At 33.7% G+C, this 22,524-nt stretch overlaps 1 protein-coding gene across 1 annotated transcript in view; it reads right to left on the minus strand.

Annotated features, from left to right (window-relative positions):
* The window catches only part of CCDC141 (coiled-coil domain containing 141), a 79,505-nt gene that overhangs the window by 37,895 nt on the left and 19,086 nt on the right, over positions 1 to 22,524 (minus strand). The window contains exons 3-8 of the mRNA XM_010169802.2: positions 21,429 to 21,620; positions 19,128 to 19,236; positions 16,142 to 16,395; positions 14,197 to 14,316; positions 6,311 to 6,505; positions 278 to 450 (exon numbers count right to left, since the gene is read on the minus strand). Of these exons, the coding sequence (XP_010168104.2) occupies positions 278 to 450; positions 6,311 to 6,505; positions 14,197 to 14,316; positions 16,142 to 16,395; positions 19,128 to 19,236; positions 21,429 to 21,620 (1,043 nt within the window). The remainder of the gene's footprint in view (positions 1 to 277; positions 451 to 6,310; positions 6,506 to 14,196; positions 14,317 to 16,141; positions 16,396 to 19,127; positions 19,237 to 21,428; positions 21,621 to 22,524) is intronic.

The following is a 22,524-nucleotide window of genomic DNA, read 5'->3' on the forward strand; positions in this document are numbered from 1 at the left end:
TTGTTTCTGAACACTGCCCTAACATACCACTCCTCTGTTTGACACCACTCTTACAAATAGCATGTAGAATTTCCTAAAGTTCTTTGTTAAAGAGATTGGTTTACATAAATACCAACAGATAAGTATAGCAGAAACTCTGATTTTCAGGTCATTTAAATGCACTCCTACTTAGTTACCCACACTGGCTCTAAAAGCAGTCTTATTCTAACTAGTTGAGTTATAAATCAACATGTTGATGTGGAGAAATGCAGTAGAATTGCAAAAACGGACAGAATACCTGTGAGAATCTGCTTTATTAACCAAAGTTTGTCCCTTTTGCAAGGTACTTGCTGCGGAACCTTTAATTGCTTCCTTTAATTCCTCATAATTCATTGTCAAGATAGGCAAATGTGAGTCTTCTGAATTAAAGATTTTAAGGTAATTCTCAATACCTTCAAGACCATCAAGTACCTGCAAAAAAAAAAAAAAAAAAAATTCTGTTGTCAGTATTGCTATTTAAAATACGTATTTATATTTTTACATAAATAGATGATCAATGGACATTTAACATTTTACATTTCTTCAGAAATGAAAAGCAATTCTTTTAATTTAGGTTGTGATATTGACTTTGCAGGTGTCAGAAAAACACAGGTATAATCCAACAAAAGTTAATCTAAGTATGGGCATGCAAAATCACAATTACTCTTTGAATTTAAAACAATTCAATTTTTTCAGCAATTATCAGGCCAATTTTAAAGATTGAAGCCGAAAAAAAATAACAAGAATAATACAGTGCATTAGCACTCAAAGTTTTACTGAAGCACACTCTTTAATTAAAGAGTTTTACCAAAATTATTCTTCATTTTAGTGTTTTAAATATACCAAAAATTTAAAATATAGGCTCTGATCTTCACAGAATCATAGAATAGTTCGGAAAGGACCTTAAAGATCATTTCCTCAGCTTTCTGGTAAGCACATATGCATCTTTGGTTTTGTTGTATCTATTCTCTGTCTTCCTTCAGTGCAAGAAGTTTCTCATTCAAATACCAGAAGAAAGTGAAAAAACTACTCTAAAAAGACTCCTGTCTTTTTAGATAGAGTAAGGACAACATTGCAATACTCCTTTATTAAAGTTATTAAATACTAATATTAGTAAAATAGAAACGTGCCGAAACCCTCTGTGCATAATGAGCATCATATCAGTAGCACTGTATTGTCTTACACAGTTTATTTCTGTTGTTCTAAACACTAGAAAAACATGACATCTAAACAAATCAAAGCAATAGACAATGTCTAATAGTATTAACTTATTATTGAACCTATCCATTTATGTTACAAATTTAAAATATAGTGACTATAACATGGACTGCTCTGTATACATATTTTTAAAAGGAAAACAACTGTTTGTACAATACCAAACTTGTGTTCTGACTTTACAAATCTTTATATATAATCTAAGCTTTAGTTCAGTTAATAATTTTGCAGACTTACAGTCCAAAAATATATTGCTCCTAAAGCCTCAGTTCACCACTGAGAAGAATTCTGAGAGACAAGAAATCTGCATAGATGCTAAAATACTATCCTTCCTTATGTCAATTTTAAAATTACTACATCAGGAAAACAAAAGAACTTTGAGGCAGACCAAATTTGACTTTAAAGACTTCTGCAGGGTTTTACACTCATAAAAAGTTGAAAAGTGAAATTTCTGACTGCAGGCGTACAATATGATCCAGCTTACATACAGCATATAAACCAAGATTTCAGCAGCTGAGAAAGAACCCCATATTGCTGACTCAAAATAGCAAGTAGAGGTGCTTGAACCCTCTCAAACAACTGACATCTACGCAAAAGAAATTAAGGAAAATTAAGAAGAGAATGAGTAAAATTAATTCAATATCAATACACAATGGATTAAAATAGGATATGTGTACTATTTTATTGTCCTTGTCAGATTTTTTTCTTGCAGAATAAAGGATTCATCATTTTTTAAAAAAGATATCTTTACTGTACAAAGAAAATTTTCCAGGAACAAGAACTCTACATCAAAGAAAAAGTGTAATTGAAGATATCCAGAAAAAAAACTTTTCCTAAAACATTAAATCCTTTTAGTCATCACTAAGTATTAAAAAGGCCATAAACTTCAGATAAAGACAGGAATTACAACCATATTTGGAAACTCATAGATTTATGGACCTACACAAATCTCAAATATTTTTTTTCTGTAAATAGAGGCAATTCACAAGAACATAGGAACCAAGTGAAATTCATTTAATTTATTTATTTTGTGTAATAGGTTCTGTATAATGAATTCTAGTCTTCAGACCATACTTAAGAATATTAAAGAGTCATAGGAAAGTTATGAATTGTATAAGAATTATTATGGATTTATAAGCATTTCAGTCAGACTTATTATAAGTATTACTAGTTAGCATATTTAACTAAGTAAATGCAAGAATGTGTTTTGACTTTTGCTAAAAAGCAGTAGGGAAATTTAAAATTAATAAATCAAAAAGGTATATATTACTGCCATAATTACATCTATCAAAGGGTAACATGAACAGAGTGGCAATGGAACAACTATTTAGAAAACTAGCATGGAAAAAAACATATCAGGTATTGTCTGCAGCTTCTCTTCCTAAACACATCTGAGCGCTTTGCATATTCATCAATTTGCAGCTTCAAGGATAGACCATTTTTGGGTTGCATTGCCTGCATTGTCAGTGCTGTTGCTATGCCAATCAAGTCTGCTACCATAAGCAAAGATTTGTTTCCTAATGTTCAATTTCAGTTGCAAGTAGGAAGTCTGGATACAGGAAGGTGTTATCTGGATTGATTTTTTCCCTAGCAGCCACTGCAGCCATTGGTAGTTCTATACCCCTCCTATTCTGCACAGAAGAGCAACATCAGGCCTTAAATTCTGACTTTCAAGAGCTCAACCAAATCCACATTAAACAATCCATACAAAGCCAGCCTTCTACTTCTATCTCAGGTTCTTTTTGAGAATTGGCATATGTATATATCTCTGTTTTTTTTTGTTTTGTTTTTTTTTATAAGCATAAGCATATTATGGTATACACAACAGAATACGAGGAGGAAAGCATTCTGTCTACATGCCACTGTGGTATCAGAGCATAGATTAAATGACATGATTTTAGAAATTGTATCACTTGATCTATCAGTTGATAACAGAAAAATATTTGCAACTCATATATTCACAAGTTAAAGATGCAGGAAAGTTATAATTAGTGATCTAAATGCTTAACACTAATAACAGGGATTTTTTTCATTTCATCATGGAAGATTAGTAGGAAAAAACAACAGATACGCTAGCAAAAATGACAAAAGACTTACAAGCTCTAAGGTTTGTAAATGAGCACCAACATGCTGAAGATACGGGTTGACTGAAGGCAACTACATAGACGTAGAGATGGATTAGTATTTAAAGGAAAGCTTAGAAAGAGCCAAGGAGCTTGCAAACATGCAGAAAAATATTGCTTAATGTAGCCAAGTAAGTGTACGCCAGAATTTAAGAGCACAAATACAATGCAAGTGCTATACTTCTGTGGTTTTATTTTCCTGAATTCATTAAAAATTAAAATGACTACGAGATACACAAGATCTAATAGTAGTTCTCTAAGTTATTTCAAAACAACTAATACTTTATTTTGCTAATTGTGTTCATTTTACACATAAAGACAGTCCAGAGGTTCAAGTATACTCTGAGAACAACTGAAAATGTCTCTTTTCTGATCTTAATTTCAGTGTTTCGTTCACTCTTACATGTAACAGGTGTAACAGCATGCTGTGGCGATACATCTGAGCTAGTGCTTTCTTCAGCAGGTACTTCCACAAAGCACAGCCCCATATTCTGAAAAGATGTTACCTTTGCTCTCAAAACCAGATCTATATTTGTGTAGCTGCTTGTCCAAACTAGAAGGGGGTTGGTTATCAGCGTTTTTACCACTGTTTCCATCAGCCCATCTCAGATTCCTCATTATAAATGAAATCAAGAAAGATCAGACTTATTGGAGCAAAAGAGATCTTTCACTTCAAGGGCCTGTAAATAATTTCCTCATCAAGTGTTGTTTACATGTTGTTAAAAAAATATTGAAGGAACATAGCGTAGGTTAAAGACAAATGTGATTACAGCCCCACCTCGTGCTCAAAAAAAAAAAAAAAATTAAATAGTGCAGGCAAAGACTTAAGTTTGTTTTTTTCAGCGCATTTAACAGAGGTATGAAGATTGTTGCTGGAGCTATCCTTGGAAATGACCTACTTTTAAAGCTCCTATAAATGATCTGCAAACAATATGCTTAAAAAATACAAAAACACTATTAAGGTCTTTAGACACCTTAAAATATACACTTTTCTAACTAGTCTTCTAACTGAAAGGTTTTAGAAAAAAATTTTGCATTACTAATACTACTTGATGTATGTAACATTGAAGAACTAGTTTGTTGTAAAACAGAAACAGAGAGATTTCACTTTTTTAAGTTTGGTCTTTAATGTTGAGGTCCTCCTTTTCACTGGAAAATTTTCAGATGTAGCACCTGATTTTCAAAATTATCAAAGACTTAAAACTCAATGGGTCACCTTCAGACAGCAGAGTCTAAGCGCTTAGTATTTCCAAAAAGCACACAAACCCTTGTTTTCTTTAACTTCAGTGTAACAGGTAGTTGGTTAGCACCACTGCCTAAAGACCTAATGTTCCAAAAGCTTTGTGCCCCAAATCAAGGCAACAAATTTGACAACCCATTTTTTAAAAGATAGTGCTCTGATCTGAAAGCACACAGCTGGAAGAGTCTTGAATAAGTTCTCCACTGACATCAAAGACTGATGAGATAGAGTGTCCTTTGCTTATTCCTTCTGTTCTAACTCAAATAAATTTCCTTTAACAAATTGTTGTGTAGTAATACTAGAATGTAATAACATAACTTACTTTTATCATATAGAAAGCCAAACAAATTACTAAATTTTTTATTTAACTAAAGAATATCATCCACTTTTCTGTTATGAAAAAACTAATATAACCATGGTAAATTGTTCCAATAGCTCATTTCTTCTTTAAAAGATAAACTCTATTACATCTGTCTGTGGATTTTGTTGTCTGCTGGATAGAAAAATCATATGCTATTGAACTTTCCTTGCCTATATAGATGCTTATAGATTGCCTGCCTTCATTACCTAGAAGATGAGTGAAGAAAAAAAATCTGATATTTTTGTTTTGGCACAGGGATTTGAAGAGAAAGTCTACAAGAGTATTCTTTTCATGCTCACATTAGAGTCAATGAAAAAAAAAGAAAAGAAATTATGAACAGAACTCTTGAAAGTGTATTAAAGTATTCAAGTATGAGAAACAGCTTATATTATAGAAGAAAAAGGTATCATAATTAGGATGTAAAAGAAGTAATGACCAAATATGAAAATAATTTTCATACAAGTAGTTATTACTAGACTTGATTTTTGAAAAAGTAAAAATTTAGTTTTAAAATATTCCTTTTCTTGATCATCAATGATTTACTCATTTTCATCACATAAGATTAGGAAGAGCAGAAAATTAAACAGACATACTAGACAAGGCTGCTTGTACCTAAGCACAACCTACATAAAACAAACAATTAATAGAATTCAGTAAACAGGTAACTCCCTCTTAGCCTTTTCCTGTGAAAGCTGCAAGAATCTAATTCTGGAATCCGAATCACTGCTGCTCCATATGAGCACATCAGAAATAGAAATTATTGCCTACACTTTATCTTGCTGACCTCAGTATAGGTGTGGGCCTTAATTCATCATTTGTGCTGTGACTAAGGGAGTTATGTGTTTTTTTAACTGGTCACTTTGGCGTTACATCTTGTCTAGAATGTGTAGTATATGATGTGCCTGGTATGAGGAATTGTATATTGTCCTTGATTTTTCTTATATCTGATTATTAAATAGCCCCTGTGGAGATCACTGCAAGTATAGACATTGATTCTGGTATTCATTCTAGCCTGAAATAGCTCAGGTATTTTAGAGCAGCTCCTGTATATTTATACAGCATAACACCATCATGACAGAGCCCATGATCTTAAAGTCCATTTTTGGCAAATATTTCCCAAATTACTTACTTTGGAAACTAAGTGTTCTCAATATATGTAAAAAAAAAAAAAAAAAAAAAAAAGCATTTGCCATTTTGGATAGAAGTTTGAGGCAAAAGGTCATCAGATTTGTAATTTTCCATTCCAAATTGTTTAGCAAACACTGCTTGCATAATCCCATGTATATCAGCTTTCAAGAGCACACTGACAGTTGTATTATCAGATTATTATTACAGACAAGGCTTCTTACCAACCTTGCCAGCAGCATGAAAAAAGTCATTGGCCTCTTGCAGCAGAGCTTTCCTTTCTTCCATGTGGAAGCATACTTCTTCTCGCAGCAGACAGATTTTCTGATTTGAAAGCTTTAGATGCTCTTTTTCTGTATAGTCCTCCGAAAGCAAGATTTTAAGTGCTTCAGCTTCCAGTTGTTCCACAGTGGAATTCCATTCCTAAAAGGAAAAATTCCATTTTAATCAACTACACCCAGAAAAGTAATAAACTTGCACAATAGTAATATAAATATTGGAAAACATAAATACTGGAAAACATGTATTGCATTTATAGGTTGCAAGTTATCAGCATTTAAAACAGTATTTCTACTAGGAGGGATTTCTCAGCAAATTATGGTTTTCATGACAGTCTTTTCAGAGGTGGCATTCTAAATTATTGGACACAGTTTCACAGGCAGAAGTAGCAGTTACTAGTGTGTCTGCTGAGAAAAACGGTCTGGATAACATAAAGACAATAAACTTCTACTGGGTATGACCACACTACCATGACAAATAGCCCCTTAAGTACAACTATTTAACCAAGAACAAATTAAAATATTGCCTAGACAACAGCTGCTTCCTGTGATGCAATTTCTGCTGAGAGCTGTCTCATAATCAATTAAACCAAATGCCTCTCCCTTGCAGTTAGGTGTGCTATCGTCCTTGACAGTCTCCACTGCACATTTTCCCTGATTTCCTACACAAAAACACAAATCCATTCAAAACACATCTCTGCCTTATCTGACCATGAACCTTCCCAGTGGCAGCAAGGGATCAAAGATGCTTTAAAAAGGAAGATCATACTTCTGAATTTCAAGCCACAGTGTCAGAAACATTACTGACACTTAATTGAGCTAGGTACTTTAAAACGAAGGAGCTATAAAATGGATTCATTTGAAGCAATACGAGTTTGCATGAAGATATTTTGTCTGCATTGCACCACTTGAAAGCATATTTAGCCAATCAGAACTGAATGTCTACTTGACTCCTATTTCTTTTTTCAATTATACATCCTGAACTCTGCTTCTAGTGTACTGACTCAAATTATACATTAAATTTGGAGATTAAGCCTCATGAACAAAACTGGGTTTTCCTACATTTTTTTACCTGTGATAAATACTATTACAGTATACAGTCCCACTATTTTCTTTAGGTTATAAAGAGATCAGCAACTTGTTTTACATACACTTCTCCAGCATGCAGTTATCTCTCCCTCCCTATTGGTATAGCTGAGATCTGGACCAGCAACTAACAAGTGAGAGACACTCTACAATTCCCAACGTAGCCATTGCTCAACATAGCCAAGCTTAAATAGTACATGGCAATTCCAATGGAAAGGACCAGTTTCCTTACTGCATTCTAGATTAACTTGAACAATTCAGGAAAAAGATCTAACATTACTCGCAGGTCAGTGAAAAACGCATCTGAAAATGGAAAACACATGCATTCAGACCTTGCCTGTACATTCTTGGTTTGAACTTTGGATTCAATTCTGCAGCTTCAGAGCACATGAACTAAAGCTGAAATAGAGAGTACTGACATGGGCAACGAAAGTAATTTTAAAATATGAACAAACCCATTGGAATAAGGAAGGTGATGCATGGTGTGATGTCAATACATAGAAATGCAATAGCCTCATAATCATTAATTATATAAAAATAGCTTTAATCTCTCTAAAAAAACAACTACCAAGGTATATTAAGTGATGAACTTTTCTGTGTGAATTAGTCTGTGATACTAACTGCTGCAGTTTATAGCAGAGACAAATATTTTAGCAAAATTGAGGAAAAAAGGATGCTCTTTTTATATGATAAATGAGACTCTAAATGAGATTTTAACAAGAAAATTTTAATTAAATTAAAACCAATTTTAAAGGATCTTAAAGCTTATTTAGGCATTAAGTAAGCTTTTTGAGGAGGAAAAATTTTAAAAGACCATGCTAATAAATGGATTGCTAATACCTTCACTGAATTAGCAGAAATGACTCAGATTACAGATTATTTGATTGGCATCCTATTTCTGTGCAATGCAACATATTCCTTTATCCTGAAAATCTTATGAATAGGTAAATGAAAATTACAGCAATCCTGCTGTGTTTGTAAATCTTTTTTCCACTGTGGTGAATGCTCTCCATCTTTCTGCAACAGAAAAACTAAGCAGCTGTAAAAATCTGCATTAAATCTAAAAATAGATCTGTGTTAATGCTATATTTAGCTTTTTCATGTTAAATTTACTTTTGCTTTTAACTTTTATTATAGTATCACCAATTTTTTTTTTTTAAAAAGCCAACATAAAATAATTCAATAGCGTTAAAATATTTCAACCAGATTCTAAGTGGTTTAATAAGAAAACAATAAAAGGAATGATTTTTTTTTCATTTTGTCTATTACTGCTAAACAGCTACAGTAAAAACTTTCTTGATATTTTAAATTTTTCTTTCAAATTAAAATAATGATGACTTATGAGAGCTGTATGCAATAATCTTCATCCTGTACTTTTAATTAAGTGAAACCCTGTACTGTATTTAATGCACAATTCCCTTTTCATCAAGTCCCATCTTTGTCTCTCTGCCCTCATACTCAGCAATCATGAGGATTTTCAGGATAATTAGTCTGCTGTGCTGTATTTGTTCCTTTTTACCTGAAGAATTTAACTTGGGAAAAAATAGTAAGGAAGTCTCTCCACATACACAGCTTAATTGGCCTATTTATGATAAAGATGTGGACTCCTGACATCCAATTGTATCAGCACCACAATGTCAACATCTTCCAATACTTGCAGCTGGAATGACTGGCACCAAATGCATTCATGATCAGATTCTAATCCAAATTTCACTTACACTTAAACATATAGATGTTCTGAGAATTAGAAAACAACACTGCAGCTGGGAATTTTTAACCAGGACCAATAATAATAAACTGAAAAAGGCAAAAAAAAAGTGCAGTTGAATATATGCATCCTCATTTATTATTATATGCTATTCATATAATAAATAAAAACAATAATTTATGCAAGAATTAAAAAATGTATATTTTAATGCAACAGGAAAGGAAATTGTCTATATTTAGCTTAGAAGCAGATACAGAAAAATAAAAAAAGTTATAAATTGTTTCACTGTATTGCAGTGTGTAAATTATAATTACAGCAGGTAAGGCTAATTATAAGAAAATTATTCAACTTGTAGTGAAATTATTTCCTGTAAGAGGATTTCACTGTAACAACATTCATAAATCTGTTTGGTACAAGGTGCCCAATGGCAGCTTTTAGGTGATCTTAAAGCACTCAGCCTCGTTGTGGTGGTTTGGATGGATTCACCTTTTTGGCTTGCACCTTGCAGCCAAACACTGAGCTTCTCATCTAATTTTTCACACAAGCTCACAAAACCAATTTATTATAATAATTCATAGTTTATAATATTCCATGAACATTACAATCTTGCACAATCACTAGCGACAATTTCATTTTCAGCTTTCTATTTATAAGGAAATATTTCTACACCTATAATTTCCATTAACAGGACATACAAACTCAGTGGAAAAAATCTTTGACAGTTTTTTATGTCCTTCAGCCTTCTATCTGTTAAATTTGTAAAAATCTGTCATTCAGGACTACAAAAATTGTTAGCCATTTTCCTGGAAAGGAACACAAAGCCTACTATTACTCTGACTTTTCAATTTGTCAATAAATGCTTGTGAATTCCTCTGACCTACTTAAAGACAAATTGCATTGTATGTGCCTATACTCAATGTGACTCCTTAGCTCATGCCACTATGCTCACAGTAGTAAGTTTTCTAAACATTTGCTTTCACTATTCCATAGTGAAAATGAGCTCTTTCTAGGTTCCTTGATTAATTATTTTTCAAGAGTGTTAAAACTGATGAAGTAAAACTATTGTGGTTTTAAGTAAAAGTTTAGAAATTTTTCTGCCTTCAAAAATATCCAGCACAAGCCTGGGGGGTGGGGGGGGGTGGGGGAAGTAGAAATGCTTCCAACTTTATCTTGATATGGACACTATGGAATAAAAGGGCTGTATTGATCTATACCATAAACATAACTTAAAAATTCTATCTTTTGATTAAAAACCTAGAAGTTGTGTAAAACTGTCTTTGCGGAACATTCTAGGATTAACGTAAGAAAACCACATATTTATTTGTCTTCAGATTGTGTTCCATTTAATAGAGCAGCATTTAAACCACAAGCCAATTAAGTATAAAAATAAAATATGTCACTTTCAGAATATATGATAAATTATTCCCTTCTCTCATACTGCAAAAACATTCACAACTGAACTTTGTCTAAGCCCAACTTCTGCCTGTAATTGATTAATTGGGTACATTGGTACATTGATAATTTAGACCATATGAATATCTGAAAGACTTTTGCCTTCGATTAGTATACAAGATAGCAATAATGTTTTCAGTGGTTTCACCTCTTCGCAAGGTGAAGTTCAAGATAAGATATCAACTTGAGAATGTAATAAACCATTCTGCTTTCTTCTCTCACCTCAGTCACATAAATAAGGTGCTAATCCTATAAATTTTTCTTAGGCTAGCCTCTGAACAATTTAAGCAAATTATTTTTCCTGTTCATCTTAATGCAACAATACATGTAAGTAAACACATGTGCATTTTCTTTGCGTGAAACTGTTTAGATATCAGAACTTGCCACTATCTTACTCCCTATGAGAACACTTACGCATGTTCTTCATGTCTATTACAAAGAAACTTTTCGCCCTACCCTCAAAGCTGCAGTATACACAAGTGAAGGAATTTTGAAGCAGTAATATAGTTATTTGTCTCTCTGTTTGAAAAGATGGACTTAATTTCTACTCTAAAAATTTACAGATAACATAGAATGGTACCATAGCTATGTATAGTGGGGATTTTTTGGTGGATTTTTTTCCCCTCATAATTTTCCATGTGAACCTGTCAATATTTTTATGTGTGGTTTACAATTTTGTCACATATTAGAATTCATATAGTGACTATTGATTTCAGGGAGAATGTTAGTCCTTGCAGAAAAATCTCAAATTACAAAAAAATCAAACAAACAGAAAATAATTCTAATGTCTCTGTACCACGGAAGTGTCAAGTAAATATCCAAATGTGTGGTAATCACATGTGTATAAAATCTATGACAAACTAGAGCTCCAAAAGCAGAACTTATTGCATGTTTTTATAGCAGATTGCATTACAAGTACTCAGTGTCATTTTGCAGTGATACTGTCATTGTTTGCAAAGTACTTTAGGTTGCACAGATGTAGCAGAGTTGTTTTACATCACAATATTCTTTTGGTCTGAAGGCAGCCTGAAAAACGTATTTTGGGAATTACAGATTTTTGCTTTACAGAAAGCTAGATAAATTGCTAGTACTGTATTTTTTAAAACATTCTGTTCCTAAATATATTCTTTAATAGCTTCACGGGTGATTTGGAAGAAAATATAAAGTCATTGCTTAATAAAGTTTCTTGTTGCACAAAAAGTAGCAGAGTGCTATGTAATAATTAGGAAAGGTCAGTTACAGAGATTGCGTACAACCTTTTTTTAAAGTAGGCTCATTTGAACAAAACAGCTGACTGTAATTCCAGACTTATCAGGAATTTGTGTCATTAATGGGATGAAAGATTGTATCCTAGAAAGTAGTAACCCTGGAGAATAATACCATGTTGTATGGCCAACTGAAATGAAAATTTTACAAGAAAAGCAGCTTAAGGCAATTTTGTGCACCCGTGTATGGGAACACAGAGGAAATAATATTTCTGTTTCCAGCACTAGTAAAATAATGTTTTTAGTATTGTACCTAGATCTTTGCTGGCCTTCCCTGCAACTTCTGTATGGAATTAGTCAATAGCTTCTCAGAGTGACTAGTTGCCACAACAGCATTGTACTTCCCAAATACGTACGAAGTCAAAATACTTCATATCAGTAATCAGCTGCTGAAGGCCTGTGAGATGCCAAAGATTTAGGGAATTTCATGTTCAGACACAATATATTTTATAAATCTAGTTTTGCTTAATCTGTGAGCAGATGACAAGTTCATTTCTAGGTTGTTTTGTATTTCAATGTATTCCAATTATACATGTAAAACACTACTTTGTGCAGTTATTACATCTAATATTAATCTCTGCTATCTAACAAATATTTACTGGAATACATATTTGATTGGTATACTTTATCTGAATTTTAAAATCAAGATGCCATGATCCTTCTTTATTCTAGTCTCCACATCTGCAGTTCAGAGATGTAAAAACTAATGCACAAAGCCCCGTAACTCAGCATTCTGAAATATATTTGTAGTATGCAGTTAAACCTGGCCACTCTTTTTGTACATCATAAGCATAACCAACATGTTCAGTAACATCCACTCCAAGAATTTCATTTCCCTCTGCTAGAACATTCTGCTAGTAAGAACAACAGTAGGCTAAAGGTAAGACATTCTACATCATAATTCACATGGATGCGTTACAAAAATGTTTAATGCTAAACACTTTTTAATTACTTTAGGGGAAGAAAGCAATTCAGATTATATAAATGATCTCATATAATCTAGGGAATAGCAACTGTTAGGTGAAACTGTAAGTGTTATGGTTGTAAGTTAGCTTCTGGATACTCAATCATCAAAAGGACTGATTTCTATACAAAAAGAAAATGCATATTGTTCTCCTTTCTGCACTTACAGTATCATTTCTAATTCAGACAGGAAATTAGAACAGCCTTTCAACATCAAACGTTGGAAAGATTAATGACCATTTGGCTAATTCAAAAATTCAGCAATACTTTAGGACACCTCAAATATTTTTGTGGGTCCCTGTTTCTCTGGAAACACCTCACGGCTTAGTCATTTACTGTTTATCTTCTGTTTTTCTTGTGCCAAAGGTCTGTTCAGGCTTTACTGCAGAATTCATCTTTTCATACTCATCTTCCCTAGATTAAGAAAATTTGTTTTCTGACGTGCTGCTTGGAAAAGCATTAGAAATATTGTATTCTGTTTACATGACAACTCTGAAACAGTTAACTAAATTATGCCAACAGGTAAACGTGACACTTAACTACAAATCTTACAAGAAAAAATAACTGTGAACAATCATGAACCTGTTAGTTGCTATCAACACAATAACTTTTTAAAAGACACTTGTTTCTGTTGAAAGATTTTTGGATGAAAAAGGCCTGCTTGTTCATATGGGTTTCAATTGCTAGAAAATGGTACAATAAGGAATGATCATGACCCAGCAACAGCACTTACCTGATTATAGTAAAATTGAGTTACCTAAAGAAAGGTTCTAAATATATGGAATCTACACTATACAAATACTATCTTTTTTAATACCAATATTGTCTTTAATGCCATCTTGCTTTTAACAGATCTATTCTCTGAAAAACTGATATTCAGAATGAAAACAGTATTTTCCATTACCTCTATTCCTAATCAGGCAAATACCTCTTCAAATCATGTACACAGTTCAGTGACAATGAATTACGGTAGAAGTGGTTGGCTTTTTATTCTTTATGAACATTAAACTTTGGTAATATTCTAATAAAATTGCTTTTATTTTCTTGCAACATAGTTTAATACATAAACTACCAATCTGGAACTTGATCACTAAATTGAAAAGCCAAATAAACATCAAGGATTACTCTTCTTTTACCTTATCAATAGCTTTTAATGTCTCAAATGAGAAAAACACTGAGAAACATGGAGGTCTATATTAAAATAAGTAAAGTGAAAAAAAAATCTCATTTAGACATATAGAAATATATAACTTATGTATACATACTAAGTATCTGCTCCTATGTGTGCTTATTAAATGCCTGAGTTCACATTTTGCTACTTATCTTTAAAGTTGCTTCACCAATCAATTATCATACTCTTACCTTCACTTTGACTTCCATTTCTTCAAGCTCTTGAAGTAACTCTTCATTTTCCAATAGAGAGGAGCCTAAGTTCTGCTTGCAAAAATAATCTCTGATATTTTTCTTGTACCAAGATGTTACCTAAAAAAAAATAATAAAAAAAATTGTCAGTGAAAAATTTAACAGCAATTGTCCGTTTTTTAAAATATGCGAATCCACTCTTAGATCTCACACAGCATAACTCATCTTTAGCATTCTGCTTTTTCTGTATCCCCTGAACTCCCATTTATGTCAGTGGGAGTTCAATAAGCTGTTCTTGCATATGTAGCACCATTAGATATCAATAGAAGTTCAGTCCATGTACAGAGATTGGAATATTAGTTTTCAGATGTGCTGAGAGGCTTTGAGAGTTTAATTTCTGTCATTACTCAGAAACATATGCATAATATGTTAGAGGACAAAGAAAAATAAAGTGTCTAAAAGTTAATTTTTCAGTAATTATAATTACATGTGAATGTATTCTTTGTCCATGGTGCATGCAAATTAATTGTCCATAAATGTATAAATCATACATTATACCAGGTTTGAGTCTAATGCAGATAGTAAACAAGTATATTCTGATAAGAACAATATTAAAAGATTATTTGAATTTGTCCCTCCATGTGCATACCAGCCTCAAACTGGATGCAGGTATGAACTAACAGGTACTTAAATACTGGCCACTCTCTTCAGACAATCAGGAAACTGGCCAGCAAACAGTTTCTATACTTACTCTTTGTGATGTGAGCACATACCTGGAAGGAAATGGAATACACACACACAAATACACACACAAAATTCACTGTACAGTATTTTCAATCCCAGCTAATTTAGGGCAAGTTCTAGCTGGCTACTCCCAAATATTTATCCCTTATGTGATGAGGACAAGTAGAATTCCCTGGTAAATTTTATGAAATTGTGACATTTAACATCTCAGACAATGTGATTTTTGACCATGTAATGGTACCTAATCTAATCCTTTTTAATGTAAAGAAAGGATCATTTTTCTAGATGAACTAGGACATATTTCCAATACAGTGAGTTAGAGTGACACTGAAAGTTCCATTGAAGCTGTTGTAAAAATATTAGAATACATTATATTGAAACAACATTTATTTCTGAGGATCTTTCTTTTATGGTATAGCTATGTGATGACACTGAAAAAAAATAAAAAACAGTAACAGCAGCAATTATATGTATCTCTAAGCAAGCACTAAATGGTTTCTAATGATTCACACAGAAATAGATATAGCCTCCTATGTTGTAGTTCATGTTTTTCAGGTGGTTTTTTCATCTATTATTTTATAACTACACACTGAGTTTATGATGCTTGCATAAGACCATACTATTTTTATCTGTTTTTTTTAATGTATAATCATTAAATAAGTAATTCTTGTCCTGTTTCTGGCAGCTACCGATATTGAGTGATCCAGAAACAAGGCTGCCAGCTTGCTTGTGTACCTCAACAATTTTGCTGTCTCTATGCAAAATTACAAAGAGCTGTGCTTCTCGGATAAGGTGCTTCTCATCTTAAACAACCTCACAGGCAAAGTTATTGCCTGCAGAACAGACTACTTCTAACAATTTCTAACATTTTCCTCTGAATATAGTTTGGTTCGAAGCATCTTGATAGCTTATAAGAGGGATCCACATAATGGAAATAGTGCTTTTGAAGACATTAGAGTTATAGTAAAATAAATTATGAGGCTGTTATATTCAATATTCAAATATTCAAAAGTTAGGATCTCATCAAACGAGTCAAATATTCAAAAGTTAGGATCTCATCAAACAAAAGTGGGGCAGGGATATTTGCCTAATAAATATTTTTGAGCTACTTTTCTGTAAGAGTCTCTACTGTAAAACATTTGCTAGATTTTTTTTTTTTTTTTTTTTAAACTGTGGCTTCTCTTAATATTGTATGTCTTACCTGGTTCTCTTGTTGGTGCCACAAACAAATTTGGAGAACTTGCTCCAGTCCTTGGCGCTGATGTTTCAGAAATCTGTCCAGTTGTCGCCTCCTGTCTTGCAGCATTTCAAGGAGATTGTCAATTTTCAAACAGCTGCTGTGGGCTCCCTGAATCAGCTCCGGATTTGCATTTGGCCCTTCACATTTAAATTCTTCTATGAATTCAGTTAGCTCTTGACTTTTGTTTAAAAGTGCAAGTGACTTTTCCAAAAGCTCTGTAAGAATAGAATTTCATAGAAAAAAAAAAACAAATGTGATTTGTAATTCTAGTAGCATATTTCAAATATTACTCAAGAACTTTTAAAACTACCTATCTATTTGCATACATGACTGTAATGTATTTTAATGCATTGCATGAACCGATTATAAATATTTACTTTAGAAGATACATATCCTAAGATATTTCAGTTTGGACACCTGTTATATAAACCTTCAAAGCTAGAACTGTATACACATGCATATAACTACTGGTAATGGTACATATAATATGTACACATATAATGGTGTACTGAGAGCCATTGAGACAAAACCCAGAAGTGATGGTGTTTCCTCAGAACTGAGGGGTTTTTTGGTTTTCCCCAATCCTCAGGTAAGCTGAAGTGGAATTTCCTATCCTGCTTTCTCTGTGGGTCTGTAGCCTCTGTAGTTTTTCATTAGCGATGTAAGCAAAGTTTAGGTCTTCATGTCCCTCACAGAAGTTGAAAGAGAAAGTCCTGTCTGGGGGCTGTTATAACTTTATAACTAAATAAGTCACGAATATCAGGAACTCTTACCTTCTTTCCATAACCTTTACCTAGATACATTTATGGTTAAAATTCGGTAGATTAGTACACTTGAATGAAATACCAGTCATGTGTCTTATCTTTGTTCCAGGTCCTTAAGGCCACATAGTACAAAATCTTTTGAACAGACAGTCATCAGTATTTATAGGCCTTTCAAATGAAATAGGAAAGTTTTTAGGTCCAGAACAAGGAAGAAGGGGAGCCAAGCCAGAATAAGAGGAAAGGTAGGCATGAAGAAAAGTATAAGAAAGGAACGTTTGCAAGGAGCTGCTAGTGAAGCAACTAGCAACAGGCAGCAAGCAGCTGAAATATTCATCCTCCCAGCTGAGTACATGTACTGGTAACTCAAGGTAAAGCACCCTAAATCTGCATCTTTCATATAGAGCACCTAGGGAAGATGCAGGAGTGGAATGCCTCCACTTCTCCAGCCACCAAGGGCTAACAAGAGAGTTTAGTTTCCATGAGCTCCTTGCAACAAGCCTGTCCATTTTACTTCTTGCCTTCCAGAAAGGTGTTATGCATGTTCAAGTCCATTCCAAATGCAATACATATACAAATGGATAAATGAGGATAATTTAGATATTTTCATCTTTTTTATTCTGATGTGAAATGTATTTGTTTCAAAACTTTTTATTTTTTCTTTTTTTTTCTTTTTGTGATAAACTACTCATCACTGGTAGAGCAAATAATTTGTAAAGGTCATATTTTCAGCCACCTTACTTTGGAGTGGGTAGATGGTATCCTTCTCACAGAAAGCAATACAAACACTGTTTTTTAATCAAATAGCTCAATATCAGTCTTCCAAATTTGATGTGGTAAAGATCAAATAAGAAGCCAATGAATTGCAATCACTTTTCTCCAGAGCTTATCCCTGTCAAAGTAGTCTTTCTCTGGCAAACCATTTCATCTAATTTTTACAGTTATAGACCCTCTTTTTAGCAATAAATTACTGCCAGATACTTCAGGTTAAAACTGCTATACAGTGAGCAATTTGCTCCCATGAAGATCAAATTGGAAGCCCCAAAACCCATATTAGAGTTACCTGAGTTCAATTACCTATTTGGTCTCCTGAGAATAATACCTGTCATTCAGCGTAGTTAAAGATATTTAAGCTGGTACTCCACTAGTGAATAATAAAGTATAATTGATATTCTGCCATTTATTAGCAATCTTACAGCAAAATTTGGTTAGAATTACAAAGACTGAGTCTTAAGCCTTATAAAAAAATACAGAATCATATGGAATTGCAAAGGTGTCTGAAGTAGACACACAATGAGACTTGTTTTGAGAAAACTTTTTTTGCCCTTTTTGAATTAAGAATACCACAACATGGCAGAAGATGCTTCACATGAGAATTTGAATGAAAAAAAAAGTCACATGGAAGAATTTTTCTAGGCAAACATAGGTGCAGGAAAGTCATGGTGGAAGAGGAGAAAACACCTTTTTTCCAAGAGTGTTACAGTTCTAGCTGCAGAATGTCTTGGAGCAGATCAGACAACTCAGTGAGGAAGTGAAACACATCCACACTCCTCAAAGGCAGGAGTAAAATGCAGGGAACCACAGTAGGCAAATAGATTCCGAAGCTGGCTAGTTGCCACCTCTATCTCATAGCTCCTACCCTCACTGCACCACTTGTGCTTCAAACCACATCCCTAGGCAATGGAAAGCAGAGGGCAGATTTCTCCCTCGGCCATCCTTAAGAAACTGTAGGATCTTGCAGAGGATTGTTACAAGAGATGATTGGAAATTTGCTAATGGAAAGTTTTCCATAGAAAAATGCTAATTCATTGATAGCTTTGATAACTTTGATGAATTTTCCCATGGAAAAGAAGGATTGTTTTAGAATTTGATTGCCAATCAGCACTAAAAGTCAGCTTGGTTTCTCAGCAGCTCACCTGATCTGGACTGCCTTGAAATAAGAATATACAAGCTTACCACTAGCTGCTCTGCAGCAACAAAAATGGAACCATGAGAGAGCCTGCTCAAACCCAGCAGTTTCATATCTTGCAGGAGGCCTGATAAAAAGTTATTTCAGCATTGTATTTTTCCAAATACATTTTTTTTTCTAATATTTTATTTTTAAAATAGGTACAGGAAGAGTAAAATCATCCTTCAAGGAGTCAATGCACAATCACATACCATCAGGAGTGCAATACTATTTGTACCTTTTGTATGACGCTCTTGTTGCAGAAGGAGTTCTCTCAAAGAGTCAATATTGTCAAACTCTTGGGCATTTTTCAGGAAATCTTCAACTTGGTCAATTTTAACAGCAAACTGCATTTAAAAAAACAAAGACTGAGAAGCATCACAGTATCATTTTTTTTTTTTTTTTTTTTGCAGAGCTCCATCATAATCTCTGTATTTTTAGGGAAAGTTCATAAGAATTTGTAAATTCCTAGAAAAAGGCATTCTTGGTGTCTTCTAGATACAGATGCTTTGCGGCCTCTATGCATCTTCTTGTTTTTTGAGGTTCTCATTGATTGAGGGAACCCAAATTTCAGTTGACATATTCTGCAATTACAGTTTGTCACTTTATGAATCATCTTTCCTACATAGGTTTCAGACCCACTGTAAAGAAATTTTTCTTGAACAGTCTTTCAATTTCAAAGCCTTCAGTAAAATAATTTAACATGAATGAAACCTTTAACTTAGGTCTCCTTCCCAGAACTCCTTTCTAATATTAAAGTATTGAAGGGAAAACATATTTAAGGGCAACATCAGATAGAGATACAATCTTTAAAGCAATCTTTTGAAGGCAGAAATGAGTAGCAAATTTAAGCTAATTAATATTATGGTAAACACAATAATTAATCATAGTGGGGAAACAGCATCTCCGTAATGAAGACTGAAGTTACGTTATTCGTTTACAGTTCATTTTTCCAGGGATTCCATATTTTAAATATTTAAACATGTCATGTTTCGGAGAGATCTGGAGCAGATTTGGGAATCTGCTGAGATTGTTAAAACCTTTTCAGGTGCAATTCCAAGTATGAGTAGCTCAGAAAGACTTGAGACACATATTCTGTATCTTAGCCAATCTTTCTCAATTCTTCTGCTTCATCTCAAGAGTGAAGTAACCAGTAGTTTTATTGGTTCACAAGTTCAAACTTGTGTTTCAGTGTAAGCGAAGATGTTGAAACCTATGATGAAATTAAGGAAGATGAAAAGCAAGCACTCCGCTTTTTCTGTCTTTTCTATTGTTCCACATTTTCCTCCCTCTTGATCTGCATGCTATAAAAGAAATCCATTAGGTATGAACACTTGAGATTCAAGTTTGGATTTTCACTAAAGACTATTTTTGAGACACATTTGGTGTTCTACCACAATGAAACAAAGATTTCCATAATCACAGGCTGTCATTTAAAGAAAAGCCTTTCCATAAGAAGTTTCAGTGACTCCTATTTAAATCAATATAGCATTTCTTCTTCCCTTCTAGGGAAGGGTGGGTGATCTATGGGTGTGATCTCTGCTGTGCTCCAGCTGTTTCATTTTGTTTTAATGATATAAACCTGTTGTAGTGGCAATTCAGCTAGCCCCTTAAGGATTTAGTTTTCACTAGGTCAACCTTAGGTAGTATAGAATTTATTATAGTGATACTTACACCAACTCTGCACTAATTTTTTTGTATAATACATATCACTAGGACAAAATAATTAGTAGATTGTTGATCTTGGAGTTCTTAGGACAGTTAGCAGTAGAATGGTTACTTCTGTAATTTATAGGTGGCACTGGGCTATTGTAGAAACAAAATTATCAGGGAGAATTATTAAACTCTTCAAAGCCCCAGGGATGTGAGGAGAATTGAATGTGAGGCTACACAGAGTGAGCATGACAACTCTCTCTGTTTTAGCTCCCTGTGTATCAGTGACTTAAGATAAGAGATACAGAGAAATGGGTAAACGGGGAAAGACAACACTCTGAAATCTGTCTCTGGGTTCACACAATTGTTCTTTTGTGTTCATCTACACATGGAAGTCTCAGGTAAAGGACTGGCAAGTTAGACTAATGTTTAGTTTGCATAATTGCAATACCTGTATGGATATTTCAGTGTAAAACCTTCAGTGGCCAATCTTCAGTATGCATTAGTGAAGGCACCTGAGAATTTAGTTCCTTTCATGCCAAATAATTTGAATCGTAAGGAATGAAAGATATTCTGCAGAATGTCCATAGTCACTGAATTACATATTTTAGGTTTTGGTCCATTTCCATTTTTCACTGTCAACTACAAATTTTGGAGACATTATGACTAAGGCATTTCTTAAAATCTACATGTTTCTTTGTTCATTTTCATCCTGAACTATGCAGAAGGTGTAAAAGGAACAATGCATCTAGAGATTTTTATTTTCTTAATTGCTTCAACCTTTAGGAATACAATTAAACATATAACAAAGTAAAATTACAGTGGACAGGGTACCTGTAAGAAGTTGGAGATTTCAAATTAAGAGTCATTTGATTTAAATACAAACCTCCAGAGCATTTTCAAAGAACACTGAAGTAAGTTCCAGAAGTGCCTGTCGCTTCTCTAACATAATGATGAGGGCATCCCACGCATCCCCAAGGGTCTCCGCCATGGCATCATAAACCCGACTCTTTTCTTTCTCTTCCTCTGCAGCCTTGTCTGCTTCACGCAGCAGGTCCCATACCTGGTCTTCCAAAGCCTGAGAAGAAAAAAAAAATAAAAATCTGTAAACAGAATCCAAAATACTGTGTTGATCCTGGTGTCAGGATACTTTTTCAGTGTGCCTGATAAACTACCCACAAGTCTCCTATTCTTCCTAGTTCCTAGTGATAGGAGTGTAGCTGTTCCTGCATGTTTCATAGCAAGCTACTGAATTTCATCTGCACTCAAGAGGCAATACTTTTATGAAATTTCATTTAAAAACAAGTGTAAAGAGAATTTGTCATTCTATCTCTAATGTTTAGATTCAAATAGGTGTACATGTCCTCAAATACAGATCTTCCTCGAAGTGGTAGCAATGCAGATATTTTGTATCTTCTTTAATATGCCATCATATTGGAACAGGCTGCCCAGGGAAGTGGTGGAGTAACTGTCCCTGGAGGTATTTAAAATATGTGTAGATGTGGTACCTGGGGACATGCTTTAGTGGTGAACTTGGCAATGCTAGGTTAACAGTTGGACTAGATGATCATAATGGTCTTTTCCAACCAAACTATTCTATGATATTACATTACCTGACATTAAAAGCTTTAAATTTTTAAGGTAACTTACTCATAAGTCTCTGATGACTTCAACACAATCTAGACAAGAGTAGCTTGAACATATGCATATTCTCCAGAAAAACATCAAATATATGCAATGTTTCAAGTTCAGCTCACTGCATTGCTCAAGCTAGCTGCCAAATAATACTATATTGTCAAGAAAATCATTCTACTGTGTTTCATTCCCTTTACTAATCTCACCATGAAAAAGATAACTCCTGGGCCATTTCCAGCTTATGTTAAAAATCTTTAGTGTGTCAGAAAAACTGATTAGCGTTTGTTCTATTCCTCCTCTTCCTCTTTTGTTTTATTACGAGCATGTATTAATAAAGTGCCAATTCC

Source organism: Antrostomus carolinensis, unplaced genomic scaffold (assembly GCF_000700745.2).
Source record: "Antrostomus carolinensis isolate BGI_N321 unplaced genomic scaffold, ASM70074v2 scaffold6886, whole genome shotgun sequence".
Classification (NCBI taxonomy): Eukaryota; Metazoa; Chordata; class Aves; order Caprimulgiformes; family Caprimulgidae; genus Antrostomus; species Antrostomus carolinensis.